The sequence below is a fragment of the Schistocerca piceifrons genome, chromosome X (assembly GCF_021461385.2).
Source record: "Schistocerca piceifrons isolate TAMUIC-IGC-003096 chromosome X, iqSchPice1.1, whole genome shotgun sequence".
Taxonomy (NCBI): Eukaryota; Metazoa; Arthropoda; class Insecta; order Orthoptera; family Acrididae; genus Schistocerca; species Schistocerca piceifrons.
Window position 1 is genome coordinate 395985947 of NC_060149.1, and position 20413 is coordinate 396006359.

The 20413-nt window shown below is 43.9% G+C and overlaps 1 protein-coding gene across 1 annotated transcript in view; it reads left to right on the forward strand.

Annotated features, from left to right (window-relative positions):
- LOC124722384 (organic cation transporter-like protein) overlaps positions 1–20413 on the forward strand; it is a 186606-nt gene that overhangs the window by 91385 nt on the left and 74808 nt on the right. Inside the window, exon 6 of the mRNA XM_047247557.1 lies at positions 14602–14770. Within this exon, the coding sequence (XP_047103513.1) occupies positions 14602–14770 (169 nt within the window). The remainder of the gene's footprint in view (positions 1–14601; positions 14771–20413) is intronic.

The following is a 20413-nucleotide window of genomic DNA, read 5'->3' on the forward strand; positions in this document are numbered from 1 at the left end:
ATCGAGGTGAACGGCTGTTCAAAACGTGCAGCGAACCCACGGACACATACTAGTGGAAGCAGTATTATGCTACGGGAGACATTCTCCTGTGCTTGCATGGGACCTGTGGTAGTAATCGAAGACACGCTGACAACTACGAACCACCTGCATTCTTTCATGCTTGGTGTCTTCCCCGGCGGTGATGTCATCTTTCAGCAGCATAACTGTTCGTGTCTCGGAGCCAAAACTGTGCTACAGTGATTTGAGGAGCGTTACAGTGAACTCGCGTTGATATCTCGGCGACCAAATTCGCCTGATGTAAATCCCACGGAAACCATCTGGGTCGCTGTTGGGCGGCTTCACCACGTACGCAAATCAGAGGCCCGTTATTTACGCGAATTATGTGACCTGTGCGTACACATACACATACCGCCACAAACCTACCAACAAACTGTTGCATCCCTGATACGCTGTATCAGTGATGTATTTCGTTCCAAAGAGTGACAAACAAGCCATTAAGCGGGTAGTCATAATGTTTTGGCTCATCGGTGTATACCTATGCATTTCTTGTTTTGACGTAAATCTTAGTTCATGTCCTTGTGCGAGGAGGCTTCCCCCCGCAATTTGCCGCCGCCAAAAGTGCTACATCACGTGACAACGTTTAAATTTCGTGTTAGTACACAGCATATAGTTTAGATCAGTGCATTATTTCCTGCAGTAGCTTTTGTGTAAGCAGAGTTTCCAGTAAAAAGCAACTGTTACTACATCCATTTTCAGTAGACAGAGTTCTTTTTTAAGAGCCTGTCGTCTCAGGCTATGGCAAGAACTCTGAAGAGCAGGCTTTATTGTTTCTTTATTCTCCTCGTTATATTTTGCGTTCATTCCAGCCTCAGTAGCGCCACAGTTCGGTAACTGACTCTTTTTCGGGGGTCTGTTCGTACTATTTTAGTTACCCCTGACTGCTCTGTTTGTACACTCCTGGAAATTGAAATAAGAACACCGTGAATTCATTGTCCCAGGAAGGGGAAACTTTATTGACACATTCCTGGGGTCAGATACATCACATGATCACACTGACAGAACCACAGGCACATAGACACAGGCAACAGAGCATGCACAATGTCGGCACTAGTACAGTGTATATCCACCTTTCGCAGCAATGCAGGCTGCTATTCTCCCATGGAGACGATCGTAGAGATGCTGGATGTAGTCCTGTGGAACGGCTTGCCATGCCATTTCCACCTGGCGCCTCAGTTGGACCAGCGTTCGTGCTGGACGTGCAGACCGCGTGAGACGACGCTTCATCCAGTCCCAAACATGCTCAATGGGGGACAGATCCGGAGATCTTGCTGGCCAGGGTAGTTGACTTACACCTTCTAGAGCACGTTGGGTGGCACGGGATACATGCGGACGTGCATTGTCCTGTTGGAACAGCAAGTTCCCTTGCCGGTCTAGGAATGGTAGAACGATGGGTTCGATGACGGTTTGGATGTACCGTGCACTATTCAGTGTCCCCTCGACGATCACCAGTGGTGTACGGCCAGTGTAGGAGATCGCTCCCCACACCATGATGCCGGGTGTTGGCCCTGTGTGCCTCGGTCGTATGCAGTCCTGATTGTGGCGCTCACCTGCACGGCGCCAAACACGCATACGACCATCATTGGCACCAAGGCAGAAGCGACTCTCATCGCTGAAGACGACACGTCTCCATTCGTCCCTCCATTCACGCCTGTCGCGACACCACTGGAGGCGGGCTGCACGATGTTGGGGCGTGAGCGGAAGACGGCCTAACGGTGTGCGGGACCGTAGCCCAGCTTCATGAAGACGGTTGCGAATGGTCCTCGCCCATACCCCAGGAGCAACAGTGTCCCTAATTTGCTGGGAAGTGGCAGTGCGGTCCCCTACGGCACTGCGTAGGATCCTACGGTCTTGGCGTGCATCCGTGCGTCGCTGCGGTCCGGTCCCAGGTCGACGGGCACGTGCACCTTCCGCCGACCACTGGCGACAACATCGATGTACTGTGGAGACCTCACGCCCCACGTGTTGAGCAATTCGGCGGTACGTCCACCCGGCCTCCCGCATGCCCACTATACGCCCTCGCTCAAAGTCCGTCAACTGCACATACGGTTCACGTCCACGCTGTCGCGGCATGCTACCAGTGTTAAAGACTGCGATGGAGCTCCGTATGCCACGGCAAACTGGCTGACACTGACGGCGGCGGTGCACAAATGCTGCGCAGCTAGCGCCATTCGACGGCCAACACCGCGGTTCCTGGTGTGTCCGCTGTGCCGTGCGTGTGATCATTGCTTGTACAGCCCTCTCGCAGTGTCCGGAGCAAGTATGGTGGGTCTGACACACCGGTGTCAATGTGTTCTTTTTTCCATTTCCAGGAGTGTATTTTTGAGACCTTATACCAATCTTTCACACGGTACGATATGGCTAGGGACTGTGCTTGTTGAGAGCACACCAAAGGAGAATTGACTGCTGGCCGTAAACAGCTCGAAGCAGCACTGGCTACAGTCGACAAGCTTTCTGGCTAATTCTCAAAGCTGTGGCGACATCGGGGCGCCGGTGGCGACATGTGCGTCACCTTTGGTGCCGTTGGAATTCACTGGTGACCTGGTTGTCACTGCGTCTTCTGTCACGTAACATCTGAACAGTCCGTCCTCACACGAGAATGAGTGGTGGGATAGCTGCGCGGTCTCGGGTGCCTTGATACGGTTCGCACGGCTTCCCCCGTCGGATGTTCGAGTCCTCCCTCGGGCATGGGTGTGTGTCTTGTCCTTAGCGTAAGTTAGGGGAATTGCATGCAAGGTCGAAAAGAATGTCAGTGCCCACTCGGTGTGGTTGCCGGGGGGGTCTCGTCCATTATGTGGAAGAGGTCCTGCCGGAGGCTATCGAGCGCACTGTGTGGAAATTGTGGCACATGTCGGTCCAAATGATGCCTACTGCTTTGGTTCTGAGGCCGTTCTTGGTTTCTTTCAGCTGATGGCTGATTTGGTGCAGGCAACTAACATCGCATGCAGGTTGCTGGCTAAGCTGGCTATTTATAGCATCGTACCCAGGGTCGATTGCTGTCCTATGGTTTGGGCAGTGTGGAAGGTCAGACGACTCTGCGACGGTATCGAAAGCAAAGTTCTCCACCTCCACTATAGAGTGGAGAATTGTATGGTTCCCCTTAATAGGTCTGGCGTGCACTACACGCAGGAACTGGCTACTTGGGTAGTAAGGAACGTGTGGCGTGCACATGGCGTTTGTGTTAAGTCTGAGAACCACCCCCTTGGGATCAGAGACAAATTGCTTGCCAAAATAAAAGTTACATAAACCACAACGCTCTTAGAGAATTCTCGTCCTTGCATATCGGATGTAGAAAAAGTTATAAGGATATTAGCATCCAAGGATAGGTCCCAGAAACAGTATCGTTTATTGAAGGTTATAATGCCCAGATGGTATCACGAACAGAATGGTGGTTGAAACCAGAAGTGAACAGCAACGAAATCCTAAGTTTTAATTGGAATATTTGTCGCAAGGAAAGGTTACTCACCAGTGGCGGTGGCGTATTTATTGCAATAAAGAACTAGATAATATCTATCGAAGTTATCAGAGTTTCCGAATGTGAATTAATTTGGGTGAAATTAAGCATTAAACATTGGTCAAAAATGGTAATCAAATGCTTTTATAGACCACCTGGGTCAGCAGCTGTAGTGATAGAGTGCTTCAGAGAGAACTTGCAGAATATCGTTAGTAATTTTCCTGATAATACTGTTGTAATGAAGGGTAACTTCAGCTTGGCTGATATAGATTGGGAAAAAAATGAAATGAGCGTATGGCATTGATGGCCGGGGGGATCCATCCGGAGAAGTTCGGACGCCGAGTGCAAGTCTTATTTCAGTTGACGCCACATTGGGCGACTTGCGTGCCGGAGATGAGAATGAAATTATGATGAGGACAACACAGCACCCAGTCCACGACCACATAAAATCCCGAACCCCCCGGGAATCGAACATAGGCCCGCTGCATGGGAGGCAAGCACGTAACCACCCAGCTAAGCAGGCAGACTATAGATTGGGAGTGTCACGCTATCACAATTGTTGCCAGAGGCAGGGATTAGTGTTACTGTATTCTGAATGTCTTGTCCGAAATCTACTTCTAACGCATGGTTGGAGAACCATCTCATCAAGGTTAGGTTGGGTTGTTGTGGGGGAGGAGACCAGACAGCGAGGTCATCGGTCTCATCGGATTAGGGAAGGACGGGAAGGAAGTCGGCCGTGCCCTTTTAAAGGAATCATCGCGGCATTTGCCTGGAGCGATTTAGGCAAATCACGGAAAACCTAAATCAGGATGGCCGGACGCTGGATTGAACCGTCGTCCTCCCGAATACGAGTCCAGTGCTCATCAAGGTAACCGCGACATCTAGCGATGGTTTCGCGATATCAAACTGAACTGTATTAGCCGGCCGCTGTGGCCGAGCGGTTCTAGGCTCTGCAGTCCGGAACCGCGCTGCTGCTACGGTCACAGGTTCGAATCCTGCCTCGGGCATGGATGTGTGTGATGTCCTTAGGTTAGTTAGGTTTAATTAGTTCTAAGTCTAGGGGACTGATGACCTCAGATGTTAAGTCCCATAGTGCTTAGAGCCATTTTTTTTAACTATATTAAAATTCCTACAACTGGGGTCCTATTCATTTTTTCTCTAGGACTAATATTTTCCACGTTACAGGGGTTGGAAAATCCACATATTATAAAAATAGTGTTTTAATGGTATAAAAGTAACGTATGTTGTTGAATAACGTGGGTTAGAAATAAATATAAAATAACAAGTTTCTTTGTGTGGCCATCCTCCGCAGCAAGCATATAAATACTTGTTTTGTAAATAAAACTGCCTTTCCCTGTTGCTAGTTACTTTATTTACCGTATCCCACACGCGTTTCGCCTTCTCCTGTTCTAAGGCATCATGTAATGGAGTCACAATATTTACGTTGTGAAAAACAGTGTACAACGAAATAGTTGTATCGAGTAACAAAAGAACAGTAGTCCACCACATAAAAGAGGGAGAAACATGGTGAACAGTGGGTGGAAGGCGAGAACACAAAGGTGTGATTATATGGCAGTGATAAAAGTGGTAGTGCGACCTCCAGACCAGATGTGAGGAAACGCAAATCAGCAAATCGTAAGTAATTACTTTTTTTTTACAAAAACATCGCGTAGTGAACTGTTTAATAATCTGAAACTAACAAACCTGTATCGTTATAGATCCCACTGATGATGCCTTAGAACAGGAGAAGGCGAAACGCGTATGGAATACGATAAATAAAGTAACTAGCAACAGAAAAAGGCAGTTTTATTTACGAAACAAATATTAAATATTTGTACCATATGTAACATAACAAGGGAACCTCTCCCCCCCCCCCCCCCTTGGATTTCGTGGTAAGAGGGCCCAGTGGAGAGACTCTGAAAAAAAAAAGCAAAATAGAAACAGTGAACTGTCAAAGAACAAGAAGTACAATGCAGAGTAATGGCGTCATAATTAAGTGGTTATGGTGTTGGATTACCATGCGGGCGAGCCGGGTTCCAACCTCGCTCTTATCTTTTTTCTTTTTTTCGCTGTTCGATTTATTCAAATTTGTGTCTGTGTCGTACTATGACGACAAAGTGACAAATCAACCGAATCCTCCACCGGCAAACACGTTTGGTATGTCATAGATATGCATTAGTGACAGTAGTGTGTCATATGACAGGAACCTCTTGTCGATGCGCTTAACTTGTACGACTAGTGAGTAAGATATGCCTCCGTGCCCGATTTGGTGTTCGTACTAATGTCAATGTGATTATTCCCAAGGAAATGATGAACACCTAATAGCGTGTCACAAATGAACGCAACAATTTCACAATCACACAAATTTCCTCTATACTCTGTCAAAACATATATTTTTAACGTTTTTGAAGTTGCGTTCCGTTTTGGAAGTCTTAACTCTTGAATTCCTTTGTTATAGTTCACACCCGTTTATTTGTTGTTTTTATTTCTGTGAGACATCTATATGGTATCTCGCCCGCTCTCACTATTCATCACATTTACTTGCGATAGTAAGGTATTCTTACCACATGACTCATATTCTATAACTGATAAAAAAGAAAAAAATAATTGTATGAAGAAGGTTTGTTACAGGCTCGCCCGCGCTGTAATCCAACACCATAACCACTTAAGCACGACGCCATTTTCCTTCCCCACTGCTCTACATTGCTCTTCTTGTTCATGGACCTTTCACTGTTTCTATTTTGCTTTTATTTCACATTCCAGCACACCTTCCTGTTTTCATGCTTGATCTGTGTTCAGTTTTTGACGGCCTGTCCATTGGGCCCTCTTACCACCAAATCCGAGGGGGGTGCGATGGGGAGTTTCCCTTGTTAGTGCAGTAGATCCGTATTAAGTGACAGATTCTGTTCTGGGTTGTAACTGGGTGGAAAGGTGGGAATTATTGTAAGGACAAACACACCCATGCCACTCGAACCTCCGCCGGGACCAGCCGCACTGTCCATGACTGCAGCGCATTAGACCGCTCGGCTAATCCCACGCGGCTGCGAGGCTCGAATTCAGGAACAATGTGTTTTTCTTCATTTGTAACTGTTGTTTCGTTCGCATTTACTTCTTTCACTACAGTTGTAGTGCTAGATCTATAATCAGTACTGCCTGAAGTCGAATCAGCAACATTTATTGTGAAAAATTTGTCTACTCTACCAAGCGTTTTTAGAACATTAACCTCTAGTTTTCGATTTTCATTTGCTAATTTCCGAAATGCCTCCCCACTTAATTTTTCCCCTTTGTTTTCGTCACACTTATTCATGTTAAAGGCATTTACGAAATTTTCAACCAGCACCAACATAACGGAAAATAAGTTTGCGAATAAGAAGCATCTAGTTGAAAATCGTACCACACGGCACACGAGTACAAAGCATTTTACTTTAAACACGACAGTGATCAAATGACTAGATTGGATTACTTGACCGAAATTTGCTATGAAATAAAACCGTGAAGGCAAGAACGGCAATACAAAATAATTTAATTTCATTGTCGCCTCTTTCTCTATTCTCAATGAACAGAAGTTAGACACCGACAGCAGACTCGGAATAACAACGTTTCAAGGCGCGTATTTTCGATTGTCGTCCTGATAGTTTGCTTTAAAATATTAGTGAACAATTTCATAAACACGATTCCAGATGGAAATTGAGTGTTTGATTTTCCATTCAGTCACCAAGCAAACTAATATCATTTCAAAGCTTGTATTGTCGATTATCATTCTTACGGCTTGTTTAAAATATCAAGCTATCTCACGATATCAACAATTTTTGTCATTTGTAAGTGCAGTTATTTTAAAACATAAAATGTTAAAATAAATACAATGCAAAAAATGCCGACATCTAAGGCTGCCGTCCCTAGATCCGTGCCTCGTGAGCTTACGGTAGAACCTCGGACTGGGTGCAAGGCTGAAACGCTAAAAATATCGAATTATCAGAGGAACGCTTTTATTGACCCATAACATCCCAATACAGGAAAATACAGCTTTAATTTTCGACTAGAAATACTGTCTGAAATATTGTTCCATGTTACAGCAGTAACAAAACGAAATGAAAACGTTCACACATCAGAATGTCTTACATGAAAAGGTGATGTACAGTAGTGCCTGTACTGTAGAATACGGCTGTATTGTACGGTAAGAAAATGGTACTTTGGTACTTTGAGTGAAAGTTTTACTTCTGTATTTACCTTATTGTAGCACTGCGTTGACGCAAAACTTATTTGCACTTACTTGTTTAGATCATGAGGTATCACACGGTAAGAAATGTTCGGTTCCTAAATAGGACAAAAAGTAAAACGTTCTTTTGCTTAGCAGACGACAGTCTTGATTTTGCCGCGATGTTCCGCCATTTCCTAGTCCGCAAAACGTATATATGGGTAGACGTAGAGCTTTCTTCGATGTGCAGGGAGGGCCATATAAAGTGCATTTTTAGCATCTGTATGTGATACTCAAAGAGTAGGTTCATTTTCTTCGTTTTCGTCGTCACCCTTCTCGTTCTCGTCGGTTTACGGAGCTACAGCGTCAAGAAGATGGTCGTCAGTTAATTCTGCTTCCATTGTGCAGTCTACGTCAGCCGTACTGACCCACTCACTTACGTTACTGGCTTCAACGTCCGGTTGTAAAGACAGCGTCAAATGTTTACGTTTAGTTGATGCCATAATTTAGTTTTACACGTTTTAGTATGTAGGAAGAACATTGTCACAAATTTATAAAACAAATGTCTTACATGAAAAGTGCGCAATAGCACTTATAGATCGAGTTAATTGGAAATTTGTGGTAAGGTCTGTGGGACCAAACTGCTGAGGTCATCGGTCCCTAGGCTTACACACTACTTAATCTAACTTAAACTAACTTACACTCAGGACAACACACACACCCATGCCCGAGGGAGGACCCGAACCTCCGACGGGGGAAGCCACGTGGACCGTGACAGGATGCCTCAGACCGCGCGGCTACCCCTCGCAGCTTGATCGAGTTACAAACAAGTTGGTTTAGACTAAACCTGATCGAACTATCGCAGCGAGCAGCTGTCAACTGCCTGCTGATCCATAAGGTAGACGGTGAGTCATCGATAAGTCCAGGCCAGACACCGGAAATGGGATGGTCGAACTAAGCGGAGAGTCGGACCATCCGAGGTCGGATTATCGAGGTGCTACTGTTTATGTAAATCAGCCGCTACAGACAGACTATGTCTTCCCAGCATTTACTGACCAGTCCTCTCATATTAAAAGACAAAATAACTTCACTGATCTTGTGTTTATATGGTGGAGTTAATTTCAGATTATTAAGTAAGACTTTATTTGTAGTTGTTAAAAGAGGTATTTTACAAAAAGATCTATAGCTGGAGCTGTCAGCTGTCTACCACACTGAAATTCCCTCACTAGGTATTCTACATTGCCGATTTCGTTGTCTCCACAATGAATGGCTGGAGTACTTTTTGCAGCTTGAGGATATCTAGTGCATCACTCCTGCCTCAGCTTTCCCAACATCCCCAGAGGCTTAAATTGCCTTTCTCTTTAACAGATGTTATAGAAGTTCAGATATTTCAAGTAAAGCAATAAGTTGCAGGAGATTACTGTTCTAGATTTAAACTTGTTTACTCCCATTCCATCAGATATATTAACGGCCACCTTGCAGCCTGAGTTGCTAATATGACAAACGCAAGAAAAGCGCATGGGTGTTTTATACATAAATCTCTGCATACTGTTGTACACTGCTACAGAGGAAACAGATTATTGTACGGCAGTTGTAGCTTTCTTCCGGGACAGGCGACTTCCTCCACCGCGAGCGATACTCTATTTTCAGTTTACAGACAGACTTTATCTCTTCTACATTTCTTATCTTGTTCTTTTATGTAACTAGAAAAAAATGGCTCCAATCAGTGCAGCCGACTCTACAAGTGGCAGCATTTCCTGAATGGGAGAGATTTATGCGATTTACGAGTAACACAATTAGTGCTGATTGAAGTGCAGTAAGTTTCTGGTCATTCATTAATTCACCACCAAGTGACTACAATGTGGTTACACAGCTTTACAGAATGCTATGAACGACAAGCAGCAGCAAGACACAGCATTTACCAGTCCAATCCCTTTCCTACCAACACTACATAGATCACGGACAGCATTACACTTAAAAATTAAGCAATTCTCAGCCATTGTTTACAGCAACTTATTTTACATAAAAACTCACTTAACCACTGCAAATAAGTACTCACTTAATGCAGTTAAAATAATTGTACTATATAATGTTACGTTATCTAGTTACGTAGCCGGCCGCGGTGGCCGAGCGGTTCTAGGCGCTTCAGTTGGGAACCGCGCGATTGCTACGGTTAAAGGTTCGAATCCTGCCTCGGGCATGGCTGTGTGTGATGTCCTTAGGATAGTTAGGTTTAAGTGTTCTAAGTTCTAAGGGACTGATGACCTCCGATGTTAAGTCCCATAGTGCTAGAGCTATTTTTTTTTCTAGTTACATAAAAGAACGAGATAAGAAATGCAGAAGAGATAAAGTCTGTCTGTAAACTGAAAATAGAGTATCGCTCACGGTGGAGGAAGTCGCCTGTCCCGGAAGAAAGCTACAACTGCCATACAATAATCCGTTTCCTCTGTAGCAGTGTACAACAGTATGCAGAGATTTACGTATAAAACGCCCATGCGCTTTTCTTGCGTTTGTCGTATTAACAACTCATATCTGTATTCAATGTAGTGTTAACACATTTTGTGGAAAATAACCCCCCCCGCCCCCACCCCACCCAGGAGTGTCTGCACACTGCGTCGCCAGTGATTCATAAGGCGAACTGCGGAAGGGTCGGTATAACTTTGTCAAACACCATTCAGTTGCTTTTTGAGACGTAGTGTGGTAGAATGAATGGGAAATTGCCTGCTTGCTCTTCATTTTGCAGACCTATGGGGCAGGTAGATGCATTACCTCCTTCCGTCACATTTCTAACATTTATTGGGACCTTTCCACCCTGTTACACTCCAGAACAGATTCTATCGATTAATACGGTTTCACTGCACTTAGATGTGGTACAAACACTTAATATTTGTTCTTAACCCACGGTATGTAACAACATACGTTACTTTTATACCATTAATACACTGCTCTTATGATTTGCGATTTTCCATCCCTTGCAGTGTGTTCTAGAGAAAAAATGAGTAGGGCCTCATTTGCAGGAAATTTAATGTAGTTATCTGATAGCGGGAAAAATTTTCGTTGGAAGGCTAAAAATGGTTCAAATGGCTCTGAGCACTATGGGACTCAACTGCTGAGGTCATTAGTCCCCTAGAACTTAGAACTAGTTAAACCTAACTAACCTAAGGACATCACAAACATCCATGCCCGAGCCAGGATTCGAACCTGCGACCGTAGCGGTTTGCGGTTCCAGACTGCAGCGCCTTTAACCGCACGGCCACTTCGGCCGGCTTCGTTGGAAGACGCGGTTCTCGAGATGGTCCAGAAAAACACAAAAAAGTGACCTTTCAACGCCCCCCACCCCCACACTCACACTGGATAGGATTTTTAGTTGGTTGGTCATGACGAATGTAGAAAAATTTGCAGCTACACGAATCGACATATTATTGGCTTCGTTGATTACGATACACGCAGAGAGGGACAGTCTGAGATGGAAAACAGCACGTGCACACCACCTGGTCTGCACTGGTCTGCAGTCTTTTTCACACGATTTTAAATAAACTGTTTGTGACAAAAATTGATTCTTTAGTTACTTATATTCCCATATGTCAGCATCATGGAGCACTGCCTACGTTTTCGTTGACAGTCATAGTTACTGTGATATTTCCAAATTGTATCGGCCACTGCACAAAATTCGAGTGATTTGCGATGGAAAATAGAAGTCGCTAAGAGTTTGTGATTGGTTAATGTTAGGCCATATATTGCTGCATATGAAATGTAACTAACATATTGAATTTTTATTTAGACGAGGTTTATATCTATCTCCATTGTCGAGAAAATGGAGTTCATATATTGCACTCATTTCTCTCCATGTGTGCTACAATGGAAATGTAGTGAATTATTCGTAATAACAATCATATTCAATAAACAACTCAACACACTGAAATAGATTTTTGGTAAGTAATGACACACAAAAAGAAAAATACTTTGCCATATAGCTAATATGCGAAACTTCCATATGTATATAAGTAACTACAGATTTATCAATGCAATAATGTAATTCTTAAAGTTCATTGATAGCTGATGACAGGAGAAATTGTGTGCGTTTGCAACAATCTAAGTGAACAACTTCGATGTTCTCATTTTCTAATAATGAGCTTCTTATAAGTTCTTGTTTAATGAAAGAATATGATCGGGAATCTGTTTAAATTGCAACTGACCAGGACAGGAACCACATTTTTTACTGAAATTCCTTCAAATTTTATGCGACTGGTTACTTAATTTCTAAGCATCACAATAACTGTGATCGATATCAAAAAATAGCAATTTCATCATACAGATTGGAAAGTCAAATTCATGTGCCATTTAGTTTCCTATAAATCTAATGAGAAGTATGTTCAGTGAAGAAAATGTGGAAAATGGAATGAAGTGGTTTTCAATTCTTTCAAGAAAAAGCAAAACCTGCACCGAAAAACTAACTGCACAAGCTGATGCATCTATGCTTCATTTACAAACAAGATTTCTTTCAACAAGGAAATCGGAAAACTCATTTTTCTCATATAGTTCTATCACAGTAGGCCTTAGCCGCTTCATGGGTAGTCACTCGTTAATGTGTCTGCTGTGATCATCATTATATTCTTAACTTTTTTTTCAAATTATATTCCAAAAAAGTATTTTCTATTAATGAAAAACATCCTGTAATGATTGACATTCATATAAAGCTCAAAATTTTTAAAAATGCCAATAAAAATATCCCGAGTATACTCGTGCATTGAACTTCGACTAAAATATGATGGAACTTGGAACAATTTTTTAATTTCTGTGTAACTGTGAAGTCTAACCATGTATTTCACAACGGTTTTTTGAGAACATAAATGTTGGAGAAGCTGGCTGGAGCACAGTGGATGTATTTATCTGGTACCGCAGGCGACCACTTGTCGCTCAACTGACGAACTATCGTCAGTTTCAGTCTCTAATGAAGTAACATCACATTCGTCTGCGCTTTCTGAGCCGCTAAATGCAATGTCAAACACAGGATCACTATAGTAATTCGTTTTTGAAAGCATTTCCTAAACAATAATATAGGAAAGAGTCTGAAAGCACGCGTTTGATGTCGACTATCCAAAGCTGCACACAGTAATGACGATATCTAGTTTCAACCACTTAACCAAAACACGGCAGTCAGGCTACAAAATTAGTACCAAATGCTCCCTAGTGGGAGAACACATATTTGTCAATACTTAAACTGATATCAGCGGCGTTTTATTTTTTCGAAGGTCTGTTTTTAAGTTGTCCGAGTATACTGGGGATTTTAAGTTTCTTTCAAAATAATAAAACGAGATAACTCGGGGCTTCATGTTAAGAGGCTAGCACTGCGATGACCGCCGCCGCCAGATGCATCAGAGAAGGCGCACCTTTAAGCGGTGTTCCATGGTGCAGCTACTACCTGTTTGAAAACATCACTCGATTTTAACAGTTCTAGAAGCACTGACTGTCATTAATTACATCACTGTGGAAAATGTTCTAGATGTTTCCTGAGAATTAAAAATCCGTAATAAACTACACAGAAGGGCCAAAGAAACTGGTACATCTGCCTAATATCGTGTGAGGCCCCGCGAGCACGGAGAAAAGCCGCAACACGATGTGGCATGGACTCGACTAATGTCTGAAGTAGTGTTGGAGGTAATTGACACCATAATCCTGCAGGGCTGTCCATAAATCCGTACGAGTACGGGGGGCTGGAGATCTCTTCTGAACAGCACGTTGCAAAGCATTCCAGACATGCTCAATAATGTTCATGTCTGGGGAGTATGGTGGCCAGCGAAAGTGTTTAAACACTGAAAAGTGTTCCTCGAGCCACTCTTAGCAATTCTCGACGTGTGGAGTGTCGTATTGTCCTGCTGCAACTGCCCAAGGTCGTCGGCATGCACAATGGACATGAATGGCTGTAGGTGATCAGACAGGATACTTACGTTTGTGTCACCTGTCAGAGTCATATTTAGTCGTATCAGGGGTCCCATATCACTCCAACTGCACACGCCCCACACCATTACAGAGCCTCCACCAGCTTGAACAGTCCCGTTCTGACATGCAGGGACCACGGATTCATGAGGTTGTCTCCATACCCGTACATATCCATCTGCTCGATAGAATTTGAAACGAGAATCGTCCGAGCAGGCAACGTGTTTCTAGTCATCAACAGTCTAATGTCGGTGTCCACGGGCCCAGGTGAGGCGTAAAACTTTGTATCGTGCAGTCATCAAAGGTACACGAGTGGGCCTTTGGCTCCGAAAGCCCATACCGATGATGTTTCGTTGAATGGTTCGCACGCTGACACTTGTTGATTGCCCAGCATTGAAATCAGCAGCAGTTTGTGGAAGGGTTGCATTTCTGTCACGTTGAACGATTCTCTTCAGTCGTCGTTGGTCCCGTCCTTGAAGGATCTTTTTCCGGCCGCAGCGATGTCGGCGATTTGATATTTTACCGGATTCCTGATACTCACGATGCACTCGTGAAATGATAGTACGGGAAAATCCTCACTTCATCGCTACCTCGGAGATGCTGTGTCCCATCGCTCATGCGCCGACTATATCACCCCGTTCAAACTCACTTAAATGTTGATAACCTACCATTGTAGCAGCACTGACCTATCTAACAACTGCGCCAGACACTTGTCTGATATTCGCATTGCAGTCCGCAGCGCCGTATTGTGCCTGTTTACCTATCTCTATATTTGAATATGCATGCCTATACCAGTTCCTTTGGCGCTTCAGTGTATTTCAGTCTTCCTTTCTGGGCGGCTCTGCTCTAGAGGTTTTTAACTTCAATCCGCGCCTGTGGTAGATGCTCTAAGTTCATCCGAATTATTTCTGACTGTGCGATTTTTGTACAATTTGGTTAACGAATGCATTGATTTCAGCAATGGAGATCTCGGGAGACAGACACCGGACGACAGTGTCAGTGCTCTACCAGCTGCCGTTCACCGTGGGCCTGTGCATCATGGCAGCCGCCGCCTACATGCTGCGCGACTGGCGTCACTTCCACCTCTCCTTATCGGCGCTCTCTGCACTCTTCCTCTCCTACGCGTGGTATGCACTACCTCATCATTTACCTATAACTGTTGCACTGAGTATGCATGTTCCTAAAATTCAGTCTGCTTGGTACATGACAACAAACGCCTAAGCAAATTACACAATAAAATAGCCACCACTAGGGGAATTACGCTAATACTGTGTAACACCGACCCCAGCTTTCATAATTACCTCATTTCGGAAAGGAAGGACGTCCACAAGTTTCCTTGGGTATGCCATATCCAGCTGAAGACATTCATTGACGATTAGATCTCGTAGAGCTACCCAGTTGCTTGGATGTTGACTGCTATGTTACACCAGCAGTTTCAAATAGTCTAAAACTCTTTCTGTGGGATTAAGATCCTTTGATTTAGCTGTCCATCCGACGTGTGATAGGAGGCCAGTGTGTTCATTAAACTGGGAATGTATGCATGCAGCCGTCTGAGTATGACTGTTGTTATTTTGGATGACGAGAGTGTCCGAAGCACACTGTCGCCCCGTTTACATGGCGCTCCCAAAACCAGACCCCGTAAACCGATTTCCCAATACCGCTTCTGGGTGGTAATGTAAGCACTTCAAAATCGATTCTGACAATCAGTTTCTAGATGTCCGTTTCCCAATTCCGCTATCGATTTTCGCTACCATGTAAACGCAATCGGTGTTGAAACTTGTGTTTGGTTTGTCAAGTTACGTCTTGTTTTCAGATATTCGGTTAATACGGAATTATAGTGCAGTGAAGGAAAAGCAGAAATATTAGACTGAGCATGAAACTGTTACCTTTAACATTTAAGAGAGGAGAAATAACGATTGTGTTGGCTGAATCATAAACTGGATCAGCTGTTTTCCAGCCGCCATATTTAACTGGGCTAGCAAATCCGCTTCAGGTCTTAACATGTAAACACGACAGAGAAAAACGGTTTTAGAAATTCGGTTATCGTCTTCCGGAAGGTGTGTAATGTGGTGTCACCGCCAGACACCACACTTGCTAGGTGGTAGCCTTTTAAATCGGCCGCGGTCCGCTACTATACGTCGGACCCGCGTGTCGCCACTATCAGTGATTGCAGACCGAGCGCCGCCACACGGCAGGTCTAGAGAGACGTACTGGCACTCGCCCCAGTTGTACGGACGACTTAGCTAGCGACGCAACACTGACGAAGCCTCGCTTATTTGCAGAGAAGATAGTTAGAATAGCCTTCAGCTAAGTCAATGGCTACGACCCAGCAAGGCGCCATTTATCCTTTGCTATGTATCTAATGAAGCATGTACAGTAACAAGACCAATGTTCACCAAATGTGGATTAAAGTTAAGTATTCCAGAAGCTACGTACTTTTCTTTATAGCATTCATTACGTATCCTGTTTCAGACCTCACGCCAGCCTGCGTGAGTTTAAACGCGTGCCTTTCGGTTACCCGTCACTGTGGACTGGCTGTCTTGTCAGTCCACAACATGTAACATGTAAACGTAGTGTCTGTAAGATTACAGATATAGTTACTCTTTGAGTATCGGTATTTGTACCTTACACATAGCGGCCTAGCGCAGCAACACTGTCTTACTTGAACTGTGCCGTATACTAGAGACAAGGAACCTTTCAGTTCTATGAAGTCAGTGTCTACTTTAGAATTCGTTTCATTATTTATTAGAACTGACAAGGGAGCCTCCCCATCGCATCCCCCTCAGATTTAGTTATAAGTTGGCACAGTGGATAGGCCTTGAAAAACTGAACACAGATCAATCGAGAAAACAAGAAGAAGTTGTGTGGAACTATGAAAAAAAAAGCAAAATATACAAACTGAGTAGTCCATGCGCAAGATAGGCAACATCAAGGAGAGTGTGAGCTCAGGAGCCCCGTGGTCCTGTGGTTAGCGTGAGCAGCGGCGGAACGAAATGTCCTTGGTTCAAGTCTTCCCTCGAGTGAAAAAGGCAAATTTTTTATTTTCAGACAGTTATTATCTGTTCGTCCGTCCGTCCGATGCGATCACTTTTTTGGGAGTGATTATCACATCCACAAGAAAACCTAAATCGGGCAAGGTAGAAGAATCTTTTTACCCATTCGCCAGGTGTACAAGTTAGGTGGGTCGACAACATATTCCTGTCATGTGACGCACATGCCGTCACCAGTGTCGTATAGAATATGTCAGACGTGTTTTCCTGTGGAGGAATCGGTTGACCTATGACCTTGCGATCAAATGTTTTCGGTTCCCATTGGAGAGGCACGTTCTTTCGTCTACTAATCGCACGGTTTTGCGGTGCGGTCGCAAAACACAGACACTAAACTTATTACAGTGAACAGAGGCGTCAATGAACGAACGGACAGATCATAACTTTGCGAAAATAAAGAAAGTAAATTATTCACGCGAGGGAAGACTTGAACCAAGGACTTCGCGTTCCGCAGCTGCTCACGCTAACCACGGGACCACGGCGCTCCTGAGTTCTCACCGTCCTTGATGTTGCCTATCTTACTCATGGACTACTCAGTTTGTATATTTTGCTTATTTTTTTCATAGTTCCACACAACTTCTTCCTGTTTTCTCGGTTGATCTGTGTACAGTTTTTCAAGGCCTATCCACTGTGCCAACTTATAACTAAATCTGAGGGGGGTGCGATGGGGAGGTTCCCTTGTAAGTTCGGCGTTTGCAGAGGGTCCGCCCCCGGTAGCTTGGGTGGTCAGCGCGACAGATTGTTAATCCTAAGGTACCGGGTTCGATTCCCGGCTGGGTCGGAGATTTTCTCCGCTCAGGGACTGGGTGTTGTGGTGTCCTATTCATCATCATTTCCTCCCCATAGACGCGTAAGTCGCCGAAGTGGCGTCAAATCGAAAGACTTTCACCCGGCGTACGGTCTACCCGACGGGAGGCCCTAGTCACACGACATTTACATTTAGTGCGAAGATTTTTAATGGCAGCTGTGGCGATTTTGATAGGGCATATACCAGTAGGCAGCATCCAGAACTAAGTTAAGTTATTTTTATGCTTCTTATTATTTTAATAAATGTGTGTGAAAATTAATCAAGTTCTGTTTAAAGTTGGTCACCGTCAAGCTGCTACTCTAAGCGTGGAAGTGGCATTTCTATCATCTGACCTAACGGCAGAAGATAAACATGCCACGATAAGACCACGAGACATGTTGCTGACACTCGCCTACTTCGTTAGAGCGACAAGTCAAAGAATCTGATGGTGTGTGTACCAAAGGTCTTACAGGACGCACTGTCATGCTCAAAAGTGTCCGAATGACCTGAATTGCATTTTGCCTGATACGCATGCAACCCACATAACGCAGCTGTCTATCAGATCCTCTAATCGCTCCTTGGTACAGTCGTTTGACTATTGAAAATGGTTCCAACAAATCACCGCTAGAAAACTCTGCTCTGTATCGCAATAACTAAAGATGTAAAGTAATACCACGATACTACAAATATCAGGGAACACCTTATCACAGATAAGACTGTTCTTAAGGCTTGTAAGCCCATATTTATTGCAATAAATGACATACCTGAAATATTACCACTCTCATTATTACGTCAGATAGGTCGCAGTTCGTAGTAATAGACGGCAAATCATCGAGTAAAACTGAAGTGATATCAGGTGTTCCGCAGGGAAGCGTCCTGGGACCTATGCTGTTTCTGATCTATATAAATGACCTGGGTGACAATCTGAGCAGTTCTCCTAGGTTGTTCGCAGATGATGCTGTAATTTACCGTCTAGTAAGGTCATCCGAAGACCAGTATCAGTTGCAAAGCGATTTAGAAAAGATTGCTGTATGGTGTGGCAGGTGTCAGTTGACGCTAAATAACGAAAAGTGTGAGGTGATCCACATGAGTTCCAAAAGAAATCCGTTGGAATTCGATTACTCGATAAATAGTACAATTCTCAAGGCTGTCAATTCAACTAAGTACCTGGGTGTTAAAATTACGAACAACTTCAGTTGGAAAGACCACATAGATAATATTGTCAGGAAGGCGAGCCAAAGGTTGCGTTTCATTGGCAGGACACTTAGAAGATGCAACAAGTCCACTAAAGAGACAGCTAACACTACACTCGTTCGTCCTCTGTTAGAATATTGCTGCGCGGTGTGGGATCCTTACCAGGTGGGATTGACGGAGGACATCGAAAGGGTGCAAAAAAGGGCAGCTCGTTTTGTATTATCACATAATAGGGGGGAGAGTGTGTCAGATATGATACGCGAGTTGGGATGGAAGTTATTAAAGCAAAGACGTTTTTCGTCGCGGCGAGATCTATTTACGAAATTTCAGTCACCAACTTTCTCTTCCGAATGCGAAAATATTTTGTTGAGCCCAACCTACACAGGTAGCAATGATCATCAAAATAAAATAAGAGAAATCAGAGTTCGAACAGAAAGGTTTAAGTGTTCGGTTTTCCCGCGCGCTGTTCGGGAGTGGAATGGTAGAGAGATAGTATGACTGTGGTTCGATGAACACTCTGCCATGCACTTAAATGTGAATTGCAGAGTAGTCATGTAGATGTAGATGTAATGCACGTAGTAAGTTCGTCGTATTCATAATTTCCTCTTCAAAGTAACATACCGTACTTGTTATTTAAGACAAAATGACATTAAAAATTTAAGTTATTCACGAGCAGCTAGTTGAGATTATGTATGAACTTCCAATGTCACGACCAACCGTCTCGTTCTGCATATTGATTCAAACCCAGGTCATGCAGACTAAGATTTCGTGACTGACGGTAACTAACAGTCATTCCTGACTAGGCATACAGAGAGTCATATACCTCGACTTTAGACAGTATAAGTTAGCGAATATCAATTTTAAATTACATAACGTAAACATTTTTAACGGACGCGAATTCCTACCCAGCAACTATTGTCCCTGTTAACGAACTACGAGAGATGTTAAGTATTGCTTCTTCACAAGTAACTTACTTGAAATGCCGTGAGGTAAAGCTTTGTGTTGGACAGGGATTCGAACCCAGAACCTAATGGGATTGTTATCGAAGCATAATCAACTGTGACATATCGGATTTTCTCGGCAGTACCTAGATGTTTCAACTGAAATGACGAGGCGAAACATTAATTTTTTCCTTCTCACGACTCCAACCCGGCACCTATCGCTGTTATATTCCTAAGAAAACGAACGTTAAATATGGGTTTGTTACACCAGCAGCAACATGTGATCATGTTTGAACTAGAAATAATATGACGAAGAGTTTAGTGCTGACTGGGAATCGAACCCAACACATATCCTTGTTGACTGCACACAAAGAGACGTCAGCTACCGAATTTTTCTCCACCAGCAGTTCGGAATAACATCCTTGAACTTACAGTGATCTCTCAAATTTGGATTTCTAGGAATACATAACTTTATTTATGAAATGCCACATTTGCATACCTGTTGCAGCGAATGTAATAGAACTCGCGACGTCTTATCCACAGTGCGCGAAGCTTACCGTTACGCAGGTAGCTGTCATGTAGCTACAGCTTCTCCAGGAGTCAAGAACAGTTCCTCCAGAACTTCCGCATTCCACAGTGCTGTGAGATAGTGCATATGGCCGGATCTGGACTTCTGAGAGACAGACAGTTACAGCTTTCCTTTTGCACTGCACGACATTTTCAACAAATGGAAAGGAACTCTTCCTACTTAAATTTCTGCATCCTACACTGTTGGCAGTTCTGTGTAGGTGGCAGTTACGT